Source organism: Microtus oregoni, unplaced genomic scaffold (genome assembly GCF_018167655.1).
Source record: "Microtus oregoni isolate MIOR12 unplaced genomic scaffold, Mior012 000009F_ref0000495, whole genome shotgun sequence".
NCBI classification, from domain to species: domain Eukaryota; kingdom Metazoa; phylum Chordata; class Mammalia; order Rodentia; family Cricetidae; genus Microtus; species Microtus oregoni.
The window spans coordinates 40,550,249-40,577,842 of record NW_024543068.1 but is presented as its reverse complement, the minus strand read 5'-3'; the positions used below and the strand labels follow the sequence as shown (position 1 = coordinate 40,577,842).

General features: G+C 34.9%; 1 protein-coding gene across 5 annotated transcripts in view; it reads left to right on the top strand.

The window, feature by feature from the left end:
• Positions 1–26,734, top strand: part of Arhgap5 (Rho GTPase activating protein 5) — a 69,417-nt gene extending 42,683 nt beyond the window's left edge. For 4 of the 5 annotated variants that reach the window (XM_041658487.1, XM_041658486.1, XM_041658488.1 and 1 more), the window contains exons 4-7: positions 8,260–8,337; positions 10,901–11,032; positions 13,215–13,320; positions 17,705–21,160. In XM_041658487.1, the coding sequence (XP_041514421.1) occupies positions 8,260–8,337; positions 10,901–11,032; positions 13,215–13,320; positions 17,705–18,032 (644 nt within the window). In that variant the 3' untranslated portion in view covers positions 18,033–21,160. Of the gene's footprint in view, positions 1–8,259; positions 8,338–10,900; positions 11,033–13,214; positions 13,321–17,704; positions 21,161–25,521 lie in introns of those variants that run through there. The other variant, XM_041658489.1, reaches the window with a different exon arrangement.
• The last annotated feature ends 860 nt before the right edge of the window (positions 26,735–27,594 follow it).

Genomic DNA, 27,594 nt, shown 5'->3' with positions numbered 1-27,594 from the left:
GCTTCTCTTACACTTATTTAAAATAGCTTCTTAGCTATGTCTTCTTTCATGACATGTATACTTTTGTTTTTGGTTTTTTTCCGGGGGAGCATTTTTTTTTTGTTTTGTTTTTCTATTTGTTTGCTTTTTGGTTTGGTTTAGATTCATAGTTTTTTTGAGAAATGTTCCTAAATTTATTTGTATAATTTTTGATGAGAGTCAGGTTCAGTATTTTTAATTGGAGTTTTTTGTAGAGCTGAAGAATCCTCTATATCACACAGTAGGTGGCAGTTATTAAAGAACTATTTCATTTGTTTTTTAGAATCCTATCTTTAAATAACCCCAACTCATTGTCAGATAATTGTCAGGGGTTGCAGTTATTGTCACTTGAATTTAACAGTGTAAGTACTGAACTGGCTGATCTTTCAGAAGACTTGAGTTCAATTCCCAGATCGTATGACAGCTCACAACTACCTGTAATTCTGGTCCCTGGAAATCCAATGCTATATTCTAGTCTCTGAGGGTATCAGGCATACATGTGATACAAAGAAATACATGTAAGCAAAATATCCATACACACAAAAATAAATTAATTAAATTTAAAAAGAAATGAGCTAGCCACTAAAAACAACCTGGCTATATTTTTCCTAGCACAAAGGAGCAGTAAATTAGCCCCTGAAACATTTCTTCAGATTGTTTTTAAATGCATATGTCCAGTATCAACTTCCTTTAGGCCTCCTGGTATATTAAGTTTACTTTTTATGGTTTTCTAGTTTGAGACCATCTTATTTGTTACTAACAACAGTCTTACCGAAATATATGATCATTTACCTGGTTAACAGGCTACTTTTTGTTTGTTTGTTTTACCCACCATCCATTAGAATATACTCTCCATGAAAATAGTGGTCCCTAGTTTCTAAAACTGTCTGTACATAATTAATCCTTAATGTTTTATAACCAAATGATTGCCCTTGTGACATACAGACAGATATCTTCTGAACTTCTGTGTTTGGGGAGCTGGAGATCAAGTGCTGTTCTTCAGGGGATCCAGTGCCCTTTTTTTTTCCTGTAGGCATTTTCACATATGTGCACATACCCCTACACAAACGTAGGTAGGTAGGTAGGTAGGTAGGTAGATAGATAGATAGATAGATAGATAGATAGATAGATAGGACAGAGTGGTAGTTCAAGTGTACTTGGTTCTCATAATCTCATAGGGAATGGCACTATTAGGACGTGTGGCCTTTTTACACTAGGTATGGTCTTATTGTAATTGTGTCACTATGGGGTGGGCTTTGAGATCTATTTTGGCTCATTGTGACACCCAGACCATTTTTTTTTTCCGAGACCATTTCTTATTGCCTTCTGATCAAGATGTAGCCAGCACCATGTCTACTTGCACACGGCCATGCTCCCTGCCATAATGATAATGGACTGAATATCTGAACTGTTAAGCTGCTACCTCAGTTAGATATTTTCCTTTATAAGAGTTGCTGCAGAGGCATGGTGTCTCTTCACAGCAATAGAAATCCTAAGACAGACATACAGTTAAAAAGAGGAGACAATCTTTGTAAAAGTTCAAAGAGTAGTATCATTGTTGATTCCAAAGAACCATGTATTAGAAGATGTTTTGCGGGTCATTGGTGGTAATAGTGTTGAACAGCCTTCTATATGTTAGAAGCTTACTCCTTAGTATGGCAGTGTTGAGAAGTAGTGTGGACCTTTAAGAGATGCTGAGAAGTCCTTAGATCATTTACTAAGGTGATGAAGATAGTTTTTGAGAGAAGGTTATAAAAGCCTGAGATTGGCACCTCCAGCTGACTTCCTTTCTGTTACTATTATATTTATACTATAATGATGCAGCTAAGAACTGATGTTTGCACTAAAATAAACTTCTTATAAAGTTAAATGTCCTTGACTCTTTTATTATAGTAACAAAAGGCTAATATATCTGTGCTGTAATTTAATAATTTAAATTTATGTGAACTTGAGTAACTTTCATTATACTGAGCTTATTATAATATTATAAAATACAAACTTTTTTTTCTTTTGGGATTACTTTATAAATTGATATAATTGTACAGAATTGCTATTTTATACTTGATAATCAGATTATGTGTATTTGTAACACCTTGTTTTCTTTTGTCAAACATTTGAGTTCATATAGATATGTCATTCTATTATGTTCTCATTCCCTTTCCACTGAGGAACATCCACTGTTTACAATAGCCACAAATAACAAAATACCTTGGGGGTAACTGTAACCGAACAATTCAAGGACTTGTATGATAAGAACTTTAAATCTTTGAAAAAAGAATTCTAAGACCTCAGAAAATGGAAAGATCCTCCATGCTCTTAGATAAGTAGAATCAACATAGTAAAAATGGCAATCTCACCAAAAGCAATCTACAGATTTAATGCAATACCCATCAAAATCCCAGAAGAATTCTTCACAGACCTCGAAAGAACAATATTAAACTTCATACAGAAAAACAAAAACCCAGGATAGCCAAAACAATCTTGTACAATAAAGGAACTTTTGGAGGCATTACCATCCTTGACTTCAAACTCTACTGCAGAGCTACAGTATAATAACAACTTGGTATTAACATAAAAACAGACAAGTGGACCAATGGAATCGACTCAGAGTCCCGGATATCAATCCACACACGAGTTCTTGTCTTTTGACAAAGAAGCTAAGATTGTAAAATGGAAAAAAGAAAGTATCTTTAATAAATGGTGTTGAAATAGGAACGGCGGGCTATGTTCCTGGCACCTGGCCGTCCGCACGGCTAGCTTTATACCCGAAATAATTACACGGAAACTATTCTTTTAAACACTGCTTGGCCCATTAGTTTTAACCTCTTATTGGCTAGCTCTTACATATTGATCTAACCCATAACATATTGATCTAACCCATTTCTAATAATCTGTGTAGCCCACGAGGTGGCTTACCAGAGAAGATCTTAACCTGCGTCTGTCTGGAGTGGAAGAATCATGGCAACTGCCTGACTCAGCTTCTTTCTCCCAGCATTCTGTTCTGTTTACTCTGCCTATCTAAATTCTACCCTATCAGAGGGCCAAGCAGTTTATTAATTAACCAATGAAAGCACCAAAAATACAAGACCCACCTCCATCAAAATAGTGCTGGCATAATTGGATCTCAGCATGTGGAAAAGTGAAAATAGACCCATGTATATTGCCATGCGCAAAACTCAAGTCCAAGTGGATCAAAAACCTCAACATAAAACCAGCCACACTAAACCTCATAGAAAAGAAATTGGGAAGTATCCTTGAATGCATTGGCACAGGAGACCACTTCCTAAATATAAGTCCAGTAGCACAGACACGGAGAGCAACAGTCAATAAATGGGACCTCCTGAAACTAACAAAACTGTAAATGAAAGGACATAGTGAAATGGGAAAAGATCTTCACCAACCTCACGTCTGACAGAGGACTCATCTCCAAAATATACAAAGAACTCAAGAAACTGGACACCAAAATACCAAATGATAAAATTGAAAACTGGGCACAGATCTAAACAGAGACCTCTCAACAGAGGAATCTTAAAAAATGGCCCTAAAGACACTTAAGGAAATGCTCAACATCTTTAGTCATCAGAGAAATGTAAATCAAAACAACTCTGAAATACCATCTTACACCTTTCAGGATGGCCAAGATCAAAAACATTTATGACAGCTCCATTGCTGGTGGGAGTGCAAACTTGTACGGCTGCTTTGGAAATCAGTATGGTCTTTTCTCAGAAAATTAGAAATCAATCTACCTCAAGCCCCAGCAATACCACTTTTGGATATATACCCAAAGAATGCTCAATCATACCGTAAGGACATTTGCTCACCTGTGTTCATATCATGTTATTCATAATAGAACCTGGAAACAACCTAGATGTCCCTCAACTGAAGAATGGGTAAAGAAAATGTATATTTGCACAATGGAGTACTACTCATTGGTAAAGAATAATGACATCTTAAAATTTGCAAGCAAATGGATGGAACTCATCCTGAGTGAGGTATCCAGCCTGAGAAAGGCAAATATAATATGTACTCACTTAAAAGCAAATATTAGACATAAAGCAAAGGATAACTAGCCTATAGTCCATAGCCTAGACAACAAAGAGGACCCTAAGACATACATGACTCCATTTAGGAAGGAGAAAAAGACAAGATCTCTGTAAGTTGGGTGCATGTAGGGCAGGGAGAGGGTGGAAGGGGAAAGATGAGGAAGGAAGGGGAATGGGGAAAATATTTATAGCTCAAAAAAAAACAATTTAAAAAAAAATATCAGTTATTCCATAAAGAATAGTCTAAAAATCACCAATGATTCCATAAAGGTTAAGTTTTCTGTATGCTTATCTAATATATGATATACATTAAACATTTACAACTTTTTCAAAAAGGAAAGCTAAACTTACTGTTTTTTAGTATTTGTCATACAAAATCAGTTTTTAATGAGACATGACACTCATCATTGTAATTGCTTTTTATGGCTTATCCAGTCACATTAGGATATGTTGATAATTTTAGTTGCCTCTTAATTCTGAGTGTAAGTCTTCAAATGCCCAGTATTTTTTGGTAGTTTTCCTTTTATGTCAAATGTACAGAAAATTGCTCTCCAGGTCCCAAGGATAGAGACCTTGTAGAGAGAAGAAACCATTCATCCACATCATTTGGAGGCATTGCAAGAAGATATCTTTTATGCATTATATAGGACATACTAGTGATTTTAACTTGTTTATCAATTGACTAAGGAATTTATTTTTACTGAGTTAATCATGTGTCTTTAATAAGTCCTTTTATTTTTAATAATTTTTGTTCTTTGAAATTTTCACATTTATAGTATGTTTTGATCATATTCATCCACCAGTATCTCCCTCTAAACTCCCATTCGTGAACCCTGCCCTGACTTACAACTTTTTGTGTTTTTTTTTCTTTTTGTGTTTTTTTAATGTTATTAATAACCCCCAATATCAGTTAGTTCTTCCCATATTTATGTGAGAATTCGTGGAACTATCTACTTGAGCATGGCCAGCCAACCAGAGAAAATTCCCAAAACAGTCACATGTAGTCCATGTAGGAGCCATTGCTTGCCTCAGCTATGCTGCTAAGGGAGAATGGGACTTTGGAGTCCCCTGCCCCCTTCCTATGTGCATGCTGGAATTTTGATTGGCTTGCTCATGTGCAGTTAACTATAGCTACTTTGATTTGATGTATTCAACAGCCATGTCCTATCCAGAAGTCAGCTCCTCCCCCATTTACTGGATCTTAAATTCTTTCTGCCTCTTCTACTGTGATGTTCCCTGAGCTTTGGGGATGGGAGAGGTTGATAGAGGTGAACTCTCAGTTGTTTAGACTCTGCACTCAGCCTTTGACTTGGTACAAGTCTCTGTATTAACAGGTATTGGCTGCATGCTTCCCTGACCAAGTTGTGGAACTTCTGGCCACAATCTTTTTTTTTTAAAGATAGAATAAAAAATGTAATACGTGCTATGTGAAATTTTAATTATTATGTATAATGGTAATAACAAATATCAGATAGCCATTGCTTTCAAAAGATAGGAACACATTTTAGTTCAGTAAGGTAAAAATAATTTACATGCACTCCTGGCCCTGTGGCATTAATAAAAGAAAAAAAATGTACTTGGTAAACTGGTAATGCACTGCCTTTAGTCTTATTCATGTAACAGTTTTCTGCCAGAAAGTTACATACTACTGCTAAAAATTCTTCCATTAATATTAACTTCATCACTGTCAGCTTTTAGTAGATGAGAAACCTCATTTACTTTGAGTGAACTTCATTGCTAATATAATTAAAAACAGCATGAACATACTTATTTCAGTCACTGTTCTGACATTCAGAATAGCTGACCTCTTGAATTATATGCTATGTAATACCCAAGACAATACATTTTATTTCTTTTATCACATGAATATTCTTTTACATGACATAGTGGACATTTGATTAAGAAACATTAAATCCTGTTTTAAGTAAAAATATCTCTCGTATGGCATTTCTTTAATTCTTTTTTTGCTTTTACTAAATACCTTCTTACAGTTTCAGTAATTTATAGCCACTACTTTTATGATGCCATTTATGCATATATGATTAATACTTGCTTTTTGGCTAAGGCCATCACATTTAGAGGAATTACTCTCCAGATGTTTGTTTTTGTACTTTAATGCATGAATATATTCTTAACTGCCTATTGAACATTTCTGGTTGAATTGAGATGGCTTGTACATGACAAAATTAAGATGTAATTCCGCAGTCCAACTCCTTTTGATTTTGCTAGTTTATAATAATGGCACTTGAGTTTCCCAGTTGTCTGTGTTGAGGTATCTTTTAAATGTAACTTGAAAAAATGGGTTATATAAGGCCATTTTCATAAATATACATAGCATACGTGAGCAATTCTCCCTCATTTCCCACTGCCCTTTTCTTTCTTGCCCCTTCTTTATCTAACTTTTCCTCCATTGTGCCTATACGATTAATGGGTGATTCTTAACTTTTTTCTGCAGCTTTTGTTCTATGTCAGTTTTTATTACATTGTATTACAATCTATTAAATTACATATGTATTAGTTCTTATCTAGTTGTTTCTTCACTCTTTATAAATGTTGTGTATGGGGCCAGGTGTGGTTACATTTTAATCCCAGCACTTGATAGACAGAAGCAGTTGGATTTCTGTGAGTTCAGACTAACCAAGGGTGAAATGTCATATAGCCTAGTACTTGAAGCTTTCCTTTTACTGTGAGTGTATATTTATATATGCATATATAACTTTCAATCTTTCTATGTTGAATGCACAGAGAAAATGTGTTTTCTGAGTCAGAATATTTTGTTTAATGTCTTTCTAGTTCTCTGCAAATGATTGCATTTTTCTTTCCGTGTATATGTGTACATACCACATTTTCTGTATTCATTCATCTGATGATAGACATCTAAACTAGTTCAGTGTCCCGGCTCTTATAAGTAGTGTAGCAATAAACACAGTTTAACTGCTGTTTGAGACTACTTAAGTTCAGTCTCGGAAGGCAAACTATCAGGAATTGCGGGTTACAAACTGGTGGCAGGCACTAACACACTATATCCACATATGGTGTTTCTTCATTGGGGAAACCAGTTTTCTTCATTATTTTTTACTAATAACTAGGGTCTACCTAAGTAATTGATTCTAATCTCATCTGACTATGAATGAGTGTTTGGTTTGGGGTGTGCGTGTGTGTTTTCATTCGTATGCACTCCAGCTCATGTGTGGGTGTAGAGATCCAAAGTTAATGTCTAGTAGCTTCCTCAGTTACTCTCTGCCTTATTTATTGAAGTAGGATCTCTTACTGAACCCACACTTTGTCAGATGTCTTATCCAACTAGTCAGCTTGCCCTAGAAATTCAAGTTCTCCCTCAAATACTAGGATTATGAGCTGCTGCTACACCTGCCTCGTCCTGGGGATCTCAACTCGGGTCCCCAGAATTACATGCCAAGCACTTTATCCACTGAACCATTTTCTCAGCCTCTGATTGTAGCGTGTTCAGGATTTGCTTATGGTTCCTTTATTTTTTAAGGACGTGAGTTACATAGAGTATACTAATCTTACAAATACAGGTGTATTCATTTTTGACAAACCTGTCAGATTATAAAACAATCACCTTTTGTCCTTTCATAACTGATTTTCTAGCCATTGCAAGCAATTTGTTGTAATACAGGTAAGAATTCCTGTTACAGGATGTTATTTATGTAAATTGAATATATTCCTTTGGTTCTGCCTTCCTTCATTGAGACAGATTTTTGCTATTAAACCTCATGACCTTCCTACCTCAGTTTTCCAAGGGCTATAATTATAGGCATGTACCGCCACATCAGACACAATCTGGTTTCTTTCACATACCTGAATTCTTACGAGACTAATTCATGTTGGTTGTGTCAGTGATAACTCATAGTTTTTTATGGATATGACCATGTCCTCTTAAATTTTCTAATAGTAAATTTTTATTCATTTTATCTTCACAGATTTTAGAGAGTTAAATTTTTTCCAGTAGAACGCTTTGTAAAGCATAAAGTATGTGTAACTAGACAGAAAAATAACAAGTCACCCTATACAAAGGCCCTGACATACTGCTCTGGGCATGATACTCGACAGGAATTAATTTTCTAATATTTCTGTAAATTGTGATCACATTTGACTGGTCACTAAGGATTTAGAGTTAAGCAAATTCTTTGTTATGGATATATGTGTTTATAAAAACATTTTTTTAATTTCTTAGGATTATGTACTGAAGGACTGTACCGTGTAAGTGGAAATAAAACTGATCAAGACAACATTCAAAAGCAGTTTGATCAAGGTACTATAATTGCAAAATAAAATTGTCTTACTGTTTTTCTTATTAGAATTTTATAGTAAGAAACTTTTATTTGAAACTTCTTATAGAAATGGATATGGAGAAGAAAGCATTTAAAAATGTGGCATATGGTAAACATATGGTAGTTGCCACAGTGCAGGACTAAAACTGGGAGAGATCTGTCTTCATACTAACAAGAAAGGACTGATCCTTGCATGGTGGCGCACACCTTTATTCCCAGCTCTCAAGAGGCAGAGGCAGGAGGATCTTTATGACTTCAAGAACAGCCAAGACTGCATAGTAAAATATTGTATCCAAAACAAAACAGGAAGGAAAGAAAGAAAGAAAATGTTGAATCTTTTATAGTCTTCTTAGGAAGATGGGTATTAGGAAATTAGAAGAGGAAGTTGGAAGTATCAAACTTTAAAAATACATTTAGAATAAAAGATTAGAGACAGTTAAAAACAGTTGCTCTAAAAAATACAGCATTGCATCTGTATTTTTATGTGTGAAGGCTAGAAAACAAGAAAGAACTTTTTATTGACAAGAAAAATAACAGAATTGATAGTCTATCATAGGCAATAAAATTTATAGGTCTTATTTAGAAATGAGAATCTTTTTCATGCACTGAGACTGATTAATGTAAAGCACACATTTTGAGGTAAGCTATGATACATAATGGACAATGGACAGTTTTACCCTATTTATATAATTTTATTTATTTATTTATTTATTTATTTATTTATTATGTATACAGTATTCTGTCTCCTTGTATGCCTACAGGCCAGAAGAGGGCACCATACATCATTACAGATGGTTGTGAGCCACCATGTGGTTGCTGGGAATTGAACTCAGGACCTTTGGAAGAGCAGGCAATGCTCTTAACCACTGAGCCATCTCTCCAGCCCCCTATTTATATTTTTAATCTAATAAGCTGTTTACAAATAAAAGAATAACAGAATCTATAAAGCCAGTGCCAGAATTAAAATGGCAATAAATTTACTTATGTTAGATTAGCAACAGTTATGTCAAAAATGGGACTATATAAAAATGCTTTTTTAATGTAGCAGATAACTAATACTTAGAAGCAAATTTAAAAGTGAGACTGTACCAGTAAGGAATTCCATGTGAGATCAAAGATAAAACTTTAAAACTGAAAATCAAATTACTAGAAATAAATTAATATTTTTAGTCTTTCTAGTCTTTGACTAGAAAATGCCTAAGTTTGGTAAGAAATCTAGAAAGCATACATGAATAACAATTTAGGCTGCCTAAAAATGTAAAAATTGTGTGAGAATATAAGGACAAAATCTTCAAGAGAGTGTAGAGTGATCTATGCAGATTAATCTCTTAGTATATATTTGAAAATATACTCAGCCTCTACCATTGACAAATTTTTATTTTAAGATTGTATTTATTATTAGTTAAAAAGATTGTTGGTAATGTTGGCAAACATTTTGTATACCTGTTGTAGGTACATTTTGAGAGGCAGTTTGTGAATATTAAAATTCAGATTCCTTTGTTTTAGAAATTTCACTTCAAGGAGTTTGTATTCCAAAATCCTTTGCATGTGCTTGTTAAAGGCATTTGTTGCAGTATTTGTAATTTTAAGGAGAGAAGGGAGAACTGCCCATGTGTCATTTGTATATTGTAGTGAGGTAATTATGTTTAAAATGCCAAAACATTACTTATTGAGTTGTATATTCCTGTGTAAAAATATGCCATGTGGCCAAAAGTGCTCTAGCATGTTTTTAAGAAGTATTAGAGAAACTATTTTATAGTGTCACATTGGTGTAGTTCCACTTTGAGTGAGGAGGGCAGAGTAGTGGGACTCTTGGATTATAGTTAATGGTTTTATTTTTTAGTCTTACCACTAACTGTCTATGCCTCAGACAAGTTAATCTTTCTAGTTCAAAAATTTTTCAGCACACAGTAGAGATGAAAGAATAAATATAAGGCTAATGAGATAATGCTTGTCCAATAAGATGTGTAAATGGGTCATGTTTTCTGTAAGTGATTCATAAAAGGGCTCAAAGGAAGCCTGCTATAAAATATAATAATGATTGCCTCTAAGTCATGGGATAATTTTTTTCTGCTCTGTATTTTCACACTTAGGTGACTTGTTAATATCAAATAAGTTTATGGTATACCTTTTACATGTTCTGTTCTTGTCTTTTAAATCAGCCCTTTACTGAAAACCTGTTTACTTAAAACATTACAAAGTAGAGTTTAAAGGTCCAAATTAGAATTGTTATACATAATTTCTATTCTTTGTCTTTCTATTTTCTTACGGTCTTAAAATAGTCTGTGTATAAACAAGAAATTAAAAGAATAGTATTATTAAAATTCTGTAATTCACTGTATGCTGACATATACTATACATTATCTGTGAATACAGTGCTTTTTGCATGGGGTTGTCTTTCTCTGATCTGTTGTATAGTTTGCTGGCCTGTGAGGAAAAGTAATTAATGAAAAGTATTTTTTGGCAGAAAGGTGCTTGTTGAGTTTACCTCTGCAATAAGTTAAAATTTCATTATATAAATTAAATTTTGATTCTGTCTTATAGATCATAATATCAATCTAGTATCAATGGAAGTCACAGTAAATGCTGTAGCTGGAGCTCTCAAGGCTTTCTTTGCTGATCTGCCAGATCCTTTGATTCCATATTCACTCCACCCAGAGCTATTGGAAGCAGCAAGTAAGCATAAACTTTGTTTTGCGGGTGTGATGGTGGTGGTTTTTGAATATTGATTACCAGAGTAAACTATGAAATAGAATTTTTAGTTAAAATCCCACTTTATTGAAAATATGTCTTAAAGGTACCCTCCAAATTTAAATAGTCAGGGCCCCCATGGATGACCTTAGGGATATTTGTTTTTAGCTATTCCCACAGGTAATGAGGGACAGAGGGAGAGTACACTTTGAGGGCAGAAGAGGATATTGAAAGTCCTGTTTTAATACTCTCTACCTTATTCCCTGGATCCTCTCTCTCCCTGGATCCTCTGGTCTCCTCTTTTCCCCACAGTCCTGGGTCACATAAAGCGGTACATGGTCCTGCTTTTTACATCAGTGGTAGAATCTGCACTTGATTGCATAGCACTTCCTAGATGAGTTAAATGCTCATGGAAGATCTGGAAAATGGATCCTAAGATCTGTTTGATGAAAAAAAAACTAGTAAAACCTAGTGCTTAATTTGCATTAATAGCCAAAATTAATGTAATTTCTAAATTATTCCTTTTAGTATAAGTCTTCAAGTTCTTTTAAATGGATTACTTCTTTAGTGTTTTTATTTTTAAAGTTCTCCCTTTTTTTTTTTTTTTTTTTTTTTTGATTTTCGAGACAGGGTTTTTCCGTAGTTTTTTTGGTTCCTGTCCTGGAACTAGCTCTTGTAGACCAGAGCTGGCCTCGAACTCACAGAGATCCGCCTGCCTCTGCCTTCCGAGTGCTTGGATTAAAAGCGTGCGCCACCACCGCCCGGCCTTTTTTTTTTCCGATTAATTATGCAAGCACACGTCACTCACACACAGCACCCAGACAGTACAGCAGAAGCACAGAGACAGACAGACAGACACATTCACACACAGTACTCACTTACCTGGGACTCGAACCGGTAACCTTGGGCTCCTCGGGCTGTGCTCCATGCCATTGAGCCAGCGTTCAGACAGTTCTGAGCCAGCAAGATGTCTCCTTAAGTAAAGGTTATTGCAATCTGAGTTTGATCCCCAAACACACATGGTGACAGGAGAAAAACCATTTCAGGAAGTTGTCCTCTGGCCTGTATCACATGGACTGTGATATCACATGCACTCACCTTCCTCTGTCCCACCTCTACACACATAAATAAGTAAAGAAGTGTAGAAAAGAAAAATAAATTTTTAAAAGAGGTGTGAAGAGATAGCTTACCAGTTAAGAGCACTTCCTGCTCTTGTAGGGGACCTGAGTTCAGTTTCCAGCACCCATGCAAGGTGGCTGACACCCAGCTGTAACTCGAGCTCCAGGTGTTCCACCCCTGCAGCTGTACAGCACATCCCTCCTGGCACAGACATCACACAAACAGTAGAAAAACATAAAAGTCTTGAAAATAAAATCTCTTCTTAAAAGTTTTAAGAAAAATAAACTTCTAATATATTGTCACAAGGTATAAAGTTGTCTTTACATATTTCCAGGTGTTATCTCTATCTCTTGGTCATAAACACTAGCCTTAGAACTGTTCAGAAAGTTTATTTTAAAGGCCTAATTTAGAAGTAAATTTGACAAAAGAATTTTTAGTACTTGAAAATTCTACCATTATATAAAGTAAGAGAACAAAAAATAAATCTCTTACTCCCATTTATTGCTGTACTGTGTTTTAGTTATCCTGTTTTATAATTGCATAAACTTGGAAAATAACTACATTAAATATTTATGCTACTAGTAAGGGAAATATTTTGTTAAAGGAAGATTATAATTAAGTGTAGTATAGGTTATTATGAATTCAGGGCTACCTTGTGCCTATCTCTGGTTTTGGAAGTCTTTTGAACCTGAGGGGCATATTTTTATCAAAAGAAAAACTTGGTGACACATTAAAATTAGAAAGTTCATATTTCAGAAATTTCATTGCAAGATATCCAGTGCTTATTTATTAGTGTTATATGTTACTGCTTTTGTTGTTGAGCTGTAAGTGTACACATAAAGACAGTAATTCTCAGTCTGTACATGAATATTTAAGAGACTAACATGCCTATATATAATTACGTAATTCTAGCTAAATTTGTAATCATGTATATAGAAGTATAATATGCTTCAAACAGAGTCTTAATTTTTGTAATAAATATTAACTGGAAATTTGTATTAGATATTTGGAAGTTTATTCATTTTATACAATGATTTCTCTTTTACAGAAATCCCAGATAAAACAGAACGTCTTCATGCCTTGAAAGAAATTGTTAAGAAATTTCATCCTGTAAACTATGATGTATTCAGATATGTTATAACACATCTAAACAGGTACTTACAAATAAAATGCACATTATGTTTTATACCTATAACCTTTATATGCTGGGTAATAATAATTTCTATTTGAGGGGACTATAGACTAAACACAAGGTTCTGTTCAGGTCTTTTGTAATGGTTGTCTGTATTATCTAATTCATATCTAGAAAGTTTTATGATTACTATTTTGCACATATAATCAGTGTTTGTTTAGTTACTATAGTAGGAATTAAACCCAGGGCCCTCCACATGCTGAATAAGCACCCTACCACTGAACTATATACCCAGCCCAACAATATATTTTTTTCTCAGTTTTCTTTAGTAGTTCTCTTGTGTGAAATCTTAGAATTGTAGTTAAAAAATGGCAGTAACCAAACTAACCAAATCAACATATTCAGAGTTGGAAAAGTTGGAATTTGAAGAGGGAACTCCTAAGTATAGTACAGCTCTTATGTGGTTCATTCACCTGTGTACTGTACTGTATTGTAAGTTTGTATTCCATATGTGGAAATTTTAGCACAAACTGTCCTATTATCCAAAATATAAGACACTAATTTTTGTATTTATAACTCTAAATATGTTACAGTTGGAATTTACGTTCAGTAACAGTGGTCTGGGCAGGAGTGGGAGGAATTAACTTCCTCCTCCCCAGAATTCTCCTGTTCTCATTACATCATTTCTACTTCCTGTCTGGTTTTCCCACCTATATTTCGTACCTGGCCAATCAGCGTTTATTTATAACATGATTGACAGAATACAGACAATTCTCCCGTACCACATAAACTCTTACCAAAAGTTTATTCAAACATTTTTAGTGGCAATTTAAAGTATTCTATAGGGTTGTGGTATGGCTCACTGGTAGAACATTCACCTAGCATCTGGGAAGTCCTGGGTTTGATCCCTACCACCAGAAACTAAACTGCAATAATAGTAGGGCCCAGATGAAATCTATTCTAATCTATTCTTCTTAGGAGAGACTATTCACAATGTTTTAAGTTTTGTTATTACTGTCAGTGTGCGATATAAAATTAAACTACCTTTATAACTCTTCCAAGTCCCCCTTCTAAAAAAATAACCAAAACTTTCAACTTGATAAATAATATTATTTATTGTTTACTATTATAAATGGTATATCCCCTTTTGAAAAAATGATTATTGGTTAATATTGCTAGTATTTTGTTAACACGGAAGCTGTAAACCTCATTGAATATAGAGAATGGCAATATCTTGTAAGTTTACCAGATTGAATTAAAAATTGGACTTGATTTTAAAGATTTTGAAAAAAGGACAGGGCAGAGCATATTCAAAAAATCATAGTACTAGCACACCTTCAAATTATCTTAAGTGCTGTATTCTGGAAGTGTTTTTGGCTGTGTACAATAGTAAACAGCACAGGCAAAAGCATGTTATAGATGCATGAAGAACACAAACAGAGGGCTCGTTTGAACTGACCAAAATAAGGATGGAGAAAGTCAAGAGATAGAGAAACAATACCAGGTTAGATCAAACAGCACTGTTCCCATTATGACTTCTGGACTAACTTTAGTCTTTATAACGATAGGAAGTTTGTTTCGTAATATATAAATCTTTTTTTTTTATTTTACAATATGTACTTTTTTTTTTTTTTTTTTTTTTTTGCTAGGAGACCACACTCCTTTATGGAGAAAGCAATGTATGGTAGAGGCTTTCTTTGGTCCTGAGAAATACTAGAGATAGAGCAGAAGCTGTTCAGACTTTAGTTTTAAAAGGCGCAGTCTACTGCACAGTTCTAGTTTTCTTTTGTATTGCTCTGGTAAATGCCATGGTCAGAAGTAACTCAAGGGAAGAAAGGGTTTATTTGACTTATGCTTCTCTGGTATCTTGTTGAAGTTGAAGGCAATCCAGGAGCTGAAGCAGAAACCATGCTGGCGTGTTCCCTAACTCCTGCCCAGCTAACTTTTTAGTCCAGCCCAGCACTTTTTGCGTAGCAATAGAGCCACCCACAGTGGGCTAGGCCCTACTACATGAATCTTCAAACAAGAATGTAGCCTACAGACACGCCAACGGGCCAGTCTGAGACAGTGCCCCATTGAGTTTTTCTTAGGTAACTCTAGACTGTTAAGATGATAGCTGAAGCTAACTTGGAGCGACTCTGTAACTCAATAAGTCGCCCCCCTCCCCAACATATTCTCACAGTACTGGGGATTTAGCAGTGAACAAATGGAGCTAGGGTTCAAGGAGAAAGACAACTACATGTCATACCTCTCTTTGACAGATTGATAAGATTGTAAAGTTATCCTATGGAATGATTCTTTGATTATATTCTTCCACTCTTCACATCCAGTGATTGTCAAGTACATCTTTGTAATTTTTCCATTTTCTCTTCTCTACAACTTTACTATTTCTTGTTCAGGACCTACTAGTGTGAACAGTTGTTATTTGCCAACTTTTATTCCTACCCTCTCTTGATCCTAATGCCAAGATGATCTTTCTAAAAGATCTCTGTATAAAGATCTTTGTAAATATGTGCCACATGTGTTCCTGGTGCCTGTGGTGGTCATAGGTGGGCAGCAGTTGCCCTGGAACTGGAGTTCCAGATAGTTCTGGACTACAATGTGATTTTAACTCCAGTTTTTTTCAAGAGCAACTCATGCTGTTAACTGCTGAGCTGTCTCTTCAGCCCCAAAGACTTTTCAAGATGAAAATAGTCCTCTCTGTTCAGGATGGACTCTGAACTGATTAGCGCTAGCAGTTATAAGTGGTTATACTTCCTTTGTGCATAAGCAGCACTTATGCTGTGTTACACTGTTAATAGCAGCTATCGAGGAATATCAATTTGTGGCATATCTTAACTTGCTGCCAGTAGTTTGAAAGTGTAGTGCCTAAGACAGCAGCCATCTGAGTATTTATTAGGAAAGCTTGTTATTAGGCTCCACCACAGACATAATAAATCACAAACTTAGTCGCCAGCAGTTTATCTTTGAACAAGCTCTCCCAAAGGTTCTGACAAATGCTTATAGCCACTGTTGTAACTCAGTTTCCCTTTCTTCCTGCCGTTCTTCCCACATTCGTTACCTTTGACTTAACTTTAACCTTGTCCATGAAGCGTTCCCTGGTCACCCTAATTTCCAACAGATAAAATACCTTCAGGTAGACTCCATCTTATGTTCGTAACTTTGTGTGTGGTTCCAGAGCCTAGCACTCCACTGCTACATAGAAATACCACACTGTACATACTAGCCACTTATTGCTTACTAACAAATGGTAGGCTTTACTCTGACTGTTCGATTGAGTCGCTTTTTAACTGGAAATAGTGACTTTTTCGTAACAGAATACAGTGTTTTACTTTAGGTAAGTGATTCCTATGTCTGGGAGTTTCCTTTGGTTTGTGTTTTTTGTTTGTTTTATTTTCTTCTTTTTTTAATCTTGAAGATTTTCTTGTTATGCTACAGACTTCTAGACAGTTTTTCTTCTGTAGCTTAGGCTGACCTGGGATCCATTATGCTACTACTTGCTTCCTGAGAACTGGGCTTACAGATGTGTACTACTGTGCCCAGTTTGATGTGTTTCTTTATGTGTAAAATAAGAGGGTTGAATACAGTATTACACTTAGTGTAATAACTTATAGTTTATAGTCTACGGTTTGCTTTTTACATGTCTTGCTTCCTAGAGATGGTGGTAAGCAAGGAGTGCTTGCTCAGATATTTAAAGGGCTGGGTAAAAATAATTTTAAACTCTGTGACTACTTGTAACTTGCTGTTAAATTGTCATAAATTTTAAAGTAGAATTTGTTGAATGTTGTCTTTAAGATAAAATTTTAACAGTGTACAAAATAATGTTTTTAAAGAACTGCTCCTAGTGTGCTAGGAGCTAACTTTCTTGAGATTTAAAAATATTCTTGGCTGGATAGGTTATGCTAAGTATTCCAAAGATGGTTTAAATGAGAAGACATACCCTGAGTTTTGGGTTTCTCTGTTTAGCCCTGGCTGTCCTGGAACTCACACTATATAGATCAGGCTGGCTGGCCTCAAACTTAGAAATCTGCCTGCTTCTGCCTCCAGAGTGCTGGATTAAAGGTGTACGCCACCACCACCTGGCCCTGATTGATTTCTTAATCTCCCACAGTAGTCTAAAAATTTGGATCCACAGTTAGAACCCGCTGTTTTGAATGGTGTTTTTCAAACTGAAAAGACTTCCTGTGTATACCTTTAAGCCCTGGGGTGCAGCATATTTTAGACTATCTGATCTTCTCACAGGAGTATACATTCGTTGCTCTCTTGTTTGAGAATATAGTTGAATAGATAATGCTAAGAAAAAAAATTTAACTTGAAGATAAATTAGCCTAAATGGTAAGCTAGCTTTGGGATTCTGTAATTTCAATGAGTTCTGATTTCTTTTTTTCCTCGTTTCATAATTTCAGGGTTAGTCAGCAAAATAAAATCAACCTAATGACAGCAGACAACTTATCCATCTGCTTTTGGCCGACTTTGATGAGACCTGATTTTGAAAATCGGGAGTTTCTGTCTACCACTAAAATCCATCAATCTGTCGTTGAAACATTTATTCAACAGTGTCAGTTTTTCTTTTACAATGGAGAAATTGTAGAAACTACGAACACTGTGGCTCCTCCCCCACCCACAAATCCAGGACAGTTGGTGGAATCAATGGTACCACTTCAGTTGCCACCACCATTGCAACCGCAGCTCATTCAACCACAATTGCAGACAGATCCTCTTGGTATTATATAAACAGAATGTGATTGCAAATGGCCTGAAATTGGACAAAAGCAAATCTAGACATGCATGTTTCAGGGTTTAGTAGTATATTTCATGTTTCATACAGATAATCCACATTCAAAATGACGAGACATTTTCTCTTTGAACTATGTGGTATTCCCTGTTAACTTACATTACAAATCTAAAAACGTGGTAAGCATGACTGGAGAGGTTTAATTTTTATAAACAAAAAATAGTTATAAAAATGCAAAGCTGCTGCTGCATGCAACCTTATTGCAATCAGTATATCATTCCTGTGGCGATTTTTGTCACATTATATTGTGAATAAAATTTTTCTATAGAAATTAAATGATTTAAAACTCATATATGAAATGTTTAATGCTTTCAGCCTGCTTTATGGCTGGTTTTGTTATTTGTTGTGCTAATTTGGGAACTTAATTACATTCAGGCAGTCTGTATAGATAACTAAAGCCCAGTTAAGTATTTTATAATTTCAGGCTGCTATGCCATGCTTGGGATGTTGTTTGAAAGAAAGAAAAAAATACATGTAACATATTTCACATTTCTGCACCTTCATCTTCTAAGTAAATCGGTGGATGATTTGATGAGGAGTGAATGAACCTGTTTCCTGTACTCACAGACCAAGGACACACTTGTGGTTAAAGTGAGTTGATAATGTGGTGTAAAGGATGGCTGTCCCCAACTCATTTCTTTATGATCTCTAATTAAAAATACATTTTGTATACGGTTAATTCTGTAAACAGATGCATGTTCAAAAGATCTATGATGGTCTTGTAATCTTAATCTAATATATTTTAGATATTTTAATTTTTCCCTCTTGGGAAATACATTTAGTATAGTGTAGAAAAATACTTCATGACATTTTCATATAAGGTTATATAACTTTTCATACATAAACATGAAATTTGTTGTAGAAAATTCTTTAAACCAAACATTTAATCTAGGACTTCAATTTAATCTGTTCCTTGAATCTATTTTTATGTGGCCCTTGAGAATATATCCCAAAAAAATCCATTGCTAATACAGCAATAAAAATACTTTGGGTACTGACAGACTTCTTGGAGTATGTATATATAAAATCACAAACATGTATTCATATTCTTTCTGTGATATGTTGTTCTGCAGTCCAGAATGGCTTTTGCACCATTTTTTAAACCAGTTTTCCCCTTTGATGTTGGTACCAGAGTTGCTATAAATGACTGCTGCTTTAGGGGTTAAATATTTTGTTAGTGGAGATACAACCAGAACACTAAATTATGATAAGACTTTCTGACTGGATAATAGGTAAATTTAGTTGGGCTATATTCAAAATTATTTTATCAAAACCATATCATTTGTTTTACTGGAAAAAGGAAAATGGTTTGTTTTTACTGCTGGGTCATATTTTGTGTAGTAAAGACAAAAAATTCTTTGGTCAATATTGTAATCTTTATATTTCACCGTTAAGGTTTCCTTATTTGTATTATAGTAAATCAATGATTTTGAGATTCAAGGCTCCTAAGAGTTTGATTTGCTCCATTTTGTCTTAAAATAAATATTCTTTCCCAATTGTTATATCTTAGGTATTATACTTCCAATTTCAACCAAGATGTCAACATGAACCAGGCTACTGTTGAAGTACATGTATATTATAAATTATCTTATTTGTGTTATACTCTTTACATGTTATTATCTTTTCTAAGAGAACAAAGTCCCTATTATTCCTATTGCAAAGCACACAGGAATTAAGAAAGTACAGTAATTTTTAAAAAAGAATATCCGGTAAATGTAGTATTCTTAACTTGTTCTATATTACTTATACCTATGTCTATATAGCTTTAATTTATAGCTGTCAGTTTAACATTGGCATGTCTGGCAAAGAAAATTAAACTTTAAGATTTTTATAAACTGTTTCTAGGTTGCTAAAGAATTTATTTTTCTACTATAAATGGTATAGACAAAGCATCAACTATGTACAGGAAAAAAGCCTGAATATTTCTATTGGAAGTAGGCTTAAAAGAGAATTTTCAGAACTGTTCATATCTTTGGTTCATTCTGTCCTAACTTTACTATTGTAATATGTGAGTTCCAATTTATTTAAGCTATTCTCTTTTATAATGTGTTAATTTAACATTCGTTTACGCTTTGAACTATTTTTGTTACTAAAATTAGCATTTATAAGTTTCCACATTAACCACCTTAACACCTTTCCTAGAACTGATCTCTCCCTTTTCTGTGCATTCTCTCATTGATCTGACACACTGCATAGTGAATCACTAATATTCTCCATCTGGTTCATTTTACTAGTAGGTTACAGATACTGAAAATTAAAGTGCGGTTTAAAGCTCAGTCTGTGACACTGACTTGTGTTTGTTTTTGGCCAAGGGTATAAATGTGTTTTTAAACTTTAGAAAAGCAATTCCAAGGGAGTAACATAATGAATCCTTTGTTACTTTTAAGTCACTGGAACGTTTCACTGTTTAGGAATAAACATATACGCATGTGTATATGAGACTTAATGGATTAAAAGAATTAGTAGATAGTCTTACAATTATGGGTCACCATTAAGACATTTCACAATATTAAAAAATTACATGTATACATGTTGCCATTGTTTTATTTAAAATTGAGTGCTTATTCTGATAGCAGGCTCAATAGTATTTAGATAAACAATATAAAGGAGCATAGAGAGGTCTGTTTCAGACTTTGAGTAGATTTTTTTAAATAAGTCGAATTCTGTCAATAAGCACTTGTCAGGGTATACAGATACCATCTGAACAAAATTCCAGGTACACTACATTTGTTTAAAGTGTTATTTTTAGTAGTACTTCCCACCCTAACATTTACAGTGTAAATACTGTAGGTAACAGCCATCTAACTTAGCCAAAACAGCAGCTCTTATTTTTCATATTATATGTAAATACTAAAGACTTTTGGTTTTTGTTTTATTTTGAGGTACTAAAATTTAGTTCCTAATATCTCTTAGCTATAAACAAAGGGGACATTTGAAATAAAAACTTAGGCCTTAGCTTCCATGGTTATTTTTACTTTTTTTATAGAGTAATAATTGTGATGCTTTTTGTCAACTGAATATAAATATGTGTAAATATAATTTTTAAAAATCAAAAGTGGTTTGTTTCTTTCTATAGTTAATATAATTTTATGCTTTACCCAGATGATGTACAGTAATTTCAGTATCAGTAAAGGTGAATGAATGCTCTGAATAAAACATTAAGGAGCTATGCAAGAAGTTTAAGTTAAAGTTGCCTGTTTTTACCACTTTGTTGATAAAAATCAACCAATTTTAGGTAAAATAGGAATGTTTACAATTTTATATTAGTAAAAATTTTACTGGATGGTTTTATTATTGGACTTTCCTTATACCATGAAAGGAAATCAAAAACTCATTCTGGGTATATGAACATAAGTTTTTAAAAATAGCAGGGACTGAGTATGTGTGGCTCAGTTGATAGAGTGCTTGCTTAACTTGCATGAAGACCTGGATTCAGCCTCCAGCACTACATAAACCAAGCCTGCTGACACATATCTACAGTCCTAGCACACAGAAGATAGAGGTAGACGAATCAGAAGTTTGGAATCCTCCTTCACTTCATTGTGAATTTGAACACAGCCTGGAACACATTAGACCCTGCCTTCCAAAATAAATAAATAGGACAACAAGATAAAGCATACACATGAATCTGGAGTTTGAGAGGCATTCTTTGAAACCACTGGAAATATTTTTAAACCTGTTCTAAACAAGGCAGTGGTGGCACACGCCTTTAATCCCAGCACTCTGGAGGCAGGGGCAGGTGGGTCTCTGAGTAAGAGGCTATGTGAGTTCCAGGGTAGCCAGGACTGTTAATATACCTTTCTCAAAATTTAAAAAAAAAAACAAAAACAAAAACTTCTAGTTATAAAACAACTCTTAATATTGGAAAATGGATGTTTTGCTTTCTTTTCATGGTTTAAAAATAGCATAATCCCAACTTTATGTGTATGTATTGTCAAAATCTGTAGATTTGGTGAGTTCTCTTTGATCTGATTTTTTGTGTATGTCTTGCATTTGAATTCTTAGCCTTTTCCAGTTACCAAATATCTAAAGATAAAAGTTACCAGATATCTGAAGATAAAAGTATTAATTACGGAAAACACCATTCTTCAAAACCATTTCCTTGGGTCTCCTGAGATGACTGGTTAAGCACATTTACTGCTTTTCCGGAGGACCCAAGTTCAGTTCCTTGCACTCAGATCAGGCTGTTCAGTAAACTGTAACTCCAGCTCTAGGGGATCTGTCACCCCCTTCAGTTCTTGACAGGCAACCGCACTCACATGCATATACCCATTCACATAAGATTTAAAAATAAAAACTGCACTAAAAAAATTGAAGATAGCCTCTTTATTTTGCCCCGTATTCTTACATCCAGTGATGTGCTGTGTTACAAGTACCAATAGTCTTTATAACAGTTTGAATCTAGCTTTAATGAGTTTGGAAAGATCTTCACTATTTAGTTGACTCACCATCCTGTATGTATGATCATGCCATAGACATATGCTATTGTTACCTTTTTCTGGAGGATGGAGATATGAAGAACTACAGAATTTCATATTCCTGTCTTAGTTGAATGATGTAAAATTAGTTTTCATGAACATTTTAGTGGTAGCCAGAATGATTTTGAAAATCAAGTGAATGTCAGTAAAAGTTAACATTTTTATGTTAAGTATAAAACAAAATTATAGCCCTTGAAATTAATAAAACGTTGAAAGTTTTTGTTTACCAGTTGTTAGAAATGTTAAAGTTTGCAAATATATATTTGTATGTGTATATATACATATATATTTCTTATATACATCTGTAAGTATCTGTCAGAGAATTTGTGGTTGAAAACCCAAATTTGTTAATCCCCATAGTACAGATATTCTGTTCAATTTTATTTTCTTGAAATAGTAAAGTTGATGTAAGTAATTTAGTAATGACCCTCCTATCATTATTACAATTTGGTATTTGTTTTAAAATTTAGTGTTTTAATTTTTCAATTTTATTTTTATATTGTTTTATTTCAATGTAGGTAATAACGATTTAGCAACTGATTCATGAAATCTTTTTAATTATATATCCTCACTAGATCATTTTATTGTGTACTTGAATTGTGAATGTTTTGATCAGTATTTTCTAAGTCTAAAAATATTTTATTAGTTTTACATTTGGAGCTTAGTTTACTTTTCTCCTGATTCTTGTTAATTTCATTTTGTCCAAATAAATTTAGATGTTCAAGAAGCAGACATAACACTGGTTCCTTAAAATAATCACTAGGTCCAGAATCATTATGTATCATTCTTATTACTTGTGCAGGACTCCAAATTACTTAAAAACAATCCAAAAGCAAGCTGTCTTCCAGGTTTACTGCTTTAAGATTTTGCCTCTAGACCTCCCTTTTGTGGGCAGTCATTCATGACTGCGGCATTTTTTTTCAACTGTAGTATTTTAAGTGAAATTTCTACCAGTGTACTTTTAAAATGCCAACTGTTTTATCTAGTACTTCATTTACAGAATAACTTGGGTTTCCTTAAAATTACTATTTTCATGGTGTAGATTAAGAATTAATTTTCTCTTTTAGGAAATCAGATAATAAATATACTAAATTTTGCAAGCCAAATGATCACTGTAGCACTGGTGTGTGAGTAGCCAGCCATTAACAAAATAGAAACGAATAGGAGTGTTCTAATGAAATTATTTGGCCAGTAGAATTTAGTTGGCTGGTCACTGGCATAGATTGTTAGTAAAATTAAAGCTTCCAATCTGTTTCTGTATGTTATAATTGATGATTAATTCTTAACACAGATTGAAGTAAAATTTTACAGGTGACAATGATCCTCATTTTTCCAAAGGAAATTGCCTTTTTCAGTTGTAAGAAGTAAGTAAGGAGAGCTGTGTATAAGGGTTCTTTTATATTCTGAATGGTGACTTAAAGCTTTTTGAGGACGGTAATTACATACCCACAGAGTATTTGTTAATCATGACAGTACAGTAACTATATCATTGTAGCACAAGATTTTGAGTAGATGAACACTAAAATCATATCTAATGATTGCAAAGGTATGTCATGATTAATGAGTGGTCTCTAGCATGTGTGCCTCACTCACCAGACAGTACTCCTATTCCTGTGGGAAATCATGGGAGAGACAGTTGAGCAAATCATTGGAGAGGTGTGTTTTTACTGGACGTTAGACAGTTAAGAATGGAGACGAATATAAATGTAATGATAGAAAACTGAAGTTGTACCTCACTATCTCATCAGTAGAGAAATCATGTTGCATTTAGAGGGGAAGATTCCCGGAAGATCATACATCTTCACAAACTATGTCCTCGCTGATCATAACAAAATAAACTTGAGGCAGATCAGAGAATTCACTCTTGGAAAATGAATGTGTTGACCATGGAAAAAAGCTTTACCCAGAAATCATACACCACAATTCCAAGATGAGGAAAATCTTACGTACTGGATGAAGATGGCGTTACTACAAATCCAGCTTATAACCAGCCTCCAGAGTAATCTCCAGTGGTCTCAGTTTATGGAGTTTACATGTATGAGTCCTACTTTGTTGTTCTAAGGCGATTCTTTGTGACTGCAGACCTCTTCTGGAAACTAAGTAGAATTGGATAAACATGTTTGCCTTCTCAGTCAAAGTCCAAGGGCCAAAAACATAACAGTGAAATTACATCTTTGTTTTGAATTCACTGTTCAACAAAAATGTGCTTTAAATATATTCCTTTCCAGGTCAGTGAGATGGCTCTGTGATAAAGGAGCTTGCTGCCAAGTCTAATGAGTTGTATCCAAGAACTCCTTTTGTGGAAGGAGAAGACCCCACATTTTATCGTTTGACCTCTACTCATGCCGTTAAGCACACACGTACACACCATTCATACCCTTCATGCATTAAGCAGATTTTCTGTATTTTTAAGAGGTGCAGACTACTGCTTCATGTGGTCTAAAGTACATACCAGAAAGAAAAACATAAGTTACTATGAGGAAAAGCGAGGAAATACAGGTGGTCTGAGTGACATTAAATGGAACTTCTATTTCCGAGTTTATACATATTCATGTGGCTTTGCAAGTGAGTCTTAAAATCTTTAAAGAAGAAATAAAGTCTTTACTAGAACTTAAAGGCAATTCTGACTATCAGAACAGCATAAACTTGATAACATTCAGCCAGAATATAGTCTCATTCATGAACATTAATGCAAATTTTTAAAGCATGTGTATTTCATGAAAACTATAAGAATTGACTTAATTGCTGGGCAGTGGCGGCACATGCCTTTAATCCCAGCACTCAGGAGGCAGAGGCAGGCGGATCTCTGAGTTCGAGTCTAGCCTGGTCTACAGAGCTAGTTCCAGGACAGGCTCCAAAGCTACAGAGAAACCCTGTCTCTAAAAAAAAAATTGACTTAATCTTGTAATTGTGTCAATAGATAAGTAAAAAGTATTTTATTTTTCTCTAGGTATGCAAATACTATCAGTTGTTGCTGCCATACTGCCTTCACACAATCAAATGTAAGGCAAAAGCATTACTGGATATGCAGCACATTTGATCATAAGAGGTTCAGGTTAGCAGGATACTTGTAAATTACTGTGACCTAAGGAAGAACAAGTCTTTTGAAGTGTTCTGCATCTTTTGTTTCCTAATATAGACAAGTGCATACAGCATCTGGTGGGCTTTTTTACAGCTTTTGAAGACATAACATTGTACACAGGAGCCTCAGCTTTGGCACTGTTGCCTTTTGGACCAAATAGTTATTTTTATAGAGAGCTATCTTGTGTGTTATAAGCTCTTAAGCCACATCTCTAGCCTTGAACAGAATTAATGCTATTAACTATCTACCCCAAGAGCAAAGATCCAAAATGGCTCCAGATTTTTTCTAGTGTTCTTAACAGAGCAAAATTAAGCATGATTTATACCTATATCCTATTGAATTCTGCTATGCCCTGTATATATTCCCAAGTAAAGAGGCTGCCAGATCCAAAGCAGTCAAGGAAAGCTCTTCAGAAAACTCAACTTTATGTCTAATCAGCTCTCTTACTTGATCTATACCATATAGCCGACCGTGTTGGAGACATCAGTAGTTGGGATGTTATAATGAATGTATGAAACACACCATGGAAACATGCAATAAGTTCCTGGAACATGGCCACATAATCTGGAAAGCAGCTACTGGAGTGTTTCTAGACACAGAAAGGGATGTCTGAAAACTGCATCTTCAACTGCTAATGAGTTTCGTAGACCTCAGTGCAAACAGATAGGCAGGTCAACAGTACTCCATTGTGAGCTGAAGTCGGTTCATCTGGGATTGCATCTGGACAGAACTAAACAACCCAAGTGATACATATATTACCTACCTACCTATCCTAGTATCTATTTCTCAACTTGCACCTATGGTTGTATGAAAGACCCTATATAACCAGATGGAGAATTTTTAAAATATGATTTATAAACTAAAAGTATGTATTTGATACTCAAACTAATTTGGAGGCATACTACCTCTGGTTGGATGAATCAGTCCAGGAAATAATATACTTCTGTCATAATCAAGCCAGGACCCAGTTATCAGACAAATAGATACCACTTCAATAGCTCAGAGGCCTCCAGATTGCACAAAGTATCCAATCCTAAACTGTATTTTTGTCTTGTGTTTTCTTAACAATAAAAGCATTTGCCTAATACTTTCCTGTTGCTCCTGTTTTTGCTTCCTGGCATCCCAGTTTTTCCCTGTGTACCATGTGTCTTCTATCCATAACATGTCAGTATGATGAACTTTGTCTTCCTGAGCTTCTCTTCACTTTTTTTGTAGTTGCCCCTGAATGACCATATAAAGAACTGAAAAACAACAACAACCCCCAGGTGGTCTCTAAAAACAGTGATGAGCTCACCTTGCCAGAGCTATCTCCTGTCTCACACCAAGTGCTGGCCACCCCTGCTTGATTCCAAGCCAACCTCTAGACTTTTGGCAGGATCGGCCCTACCTATCACCCCACAGGTCTGTTCTGCACAACATCCAACGTTGCCACACAGCCACAACCTACTCCTCCAGAGTGTAGCCCTATGAGTCTCCCCAACCCACCAGTTCTAGTCTAGGTTCCATATCCAGTGTCCTTGTCTTGTCTGACCTCTAGTTCCTCCACAACCAATCTCTATGCCTCTGTCAGGACTCTTGATACCAATTCCTAACATATGGGTCTCTTTCCACCAAGCAAGATCTCCCCAACACTCCAGGTCTGGATCAGGAGGCACATCTTGTATGCCATTCCAGTCCCCTCTCTCCATCTGACTTCATTCTATCCAAGCCACTTCCAACCTCTAGGCCCAACCTAACTACTCATTCTCCCTTCTGTCCCTTCTATCCCTTTGTCCACATCAGTCTTAGAATTAGCAAAAAAGTCCACATGCCCAATTTCATCACAAAAAATAGCAATATAAAGATCAAGTCAGTATCTTCTCTCCAACATCTACCAATCCTGTAGAGATGTTTATCAATGACAATTTACTAGATGAACCCTAGGACACAATTTAAAAGAAC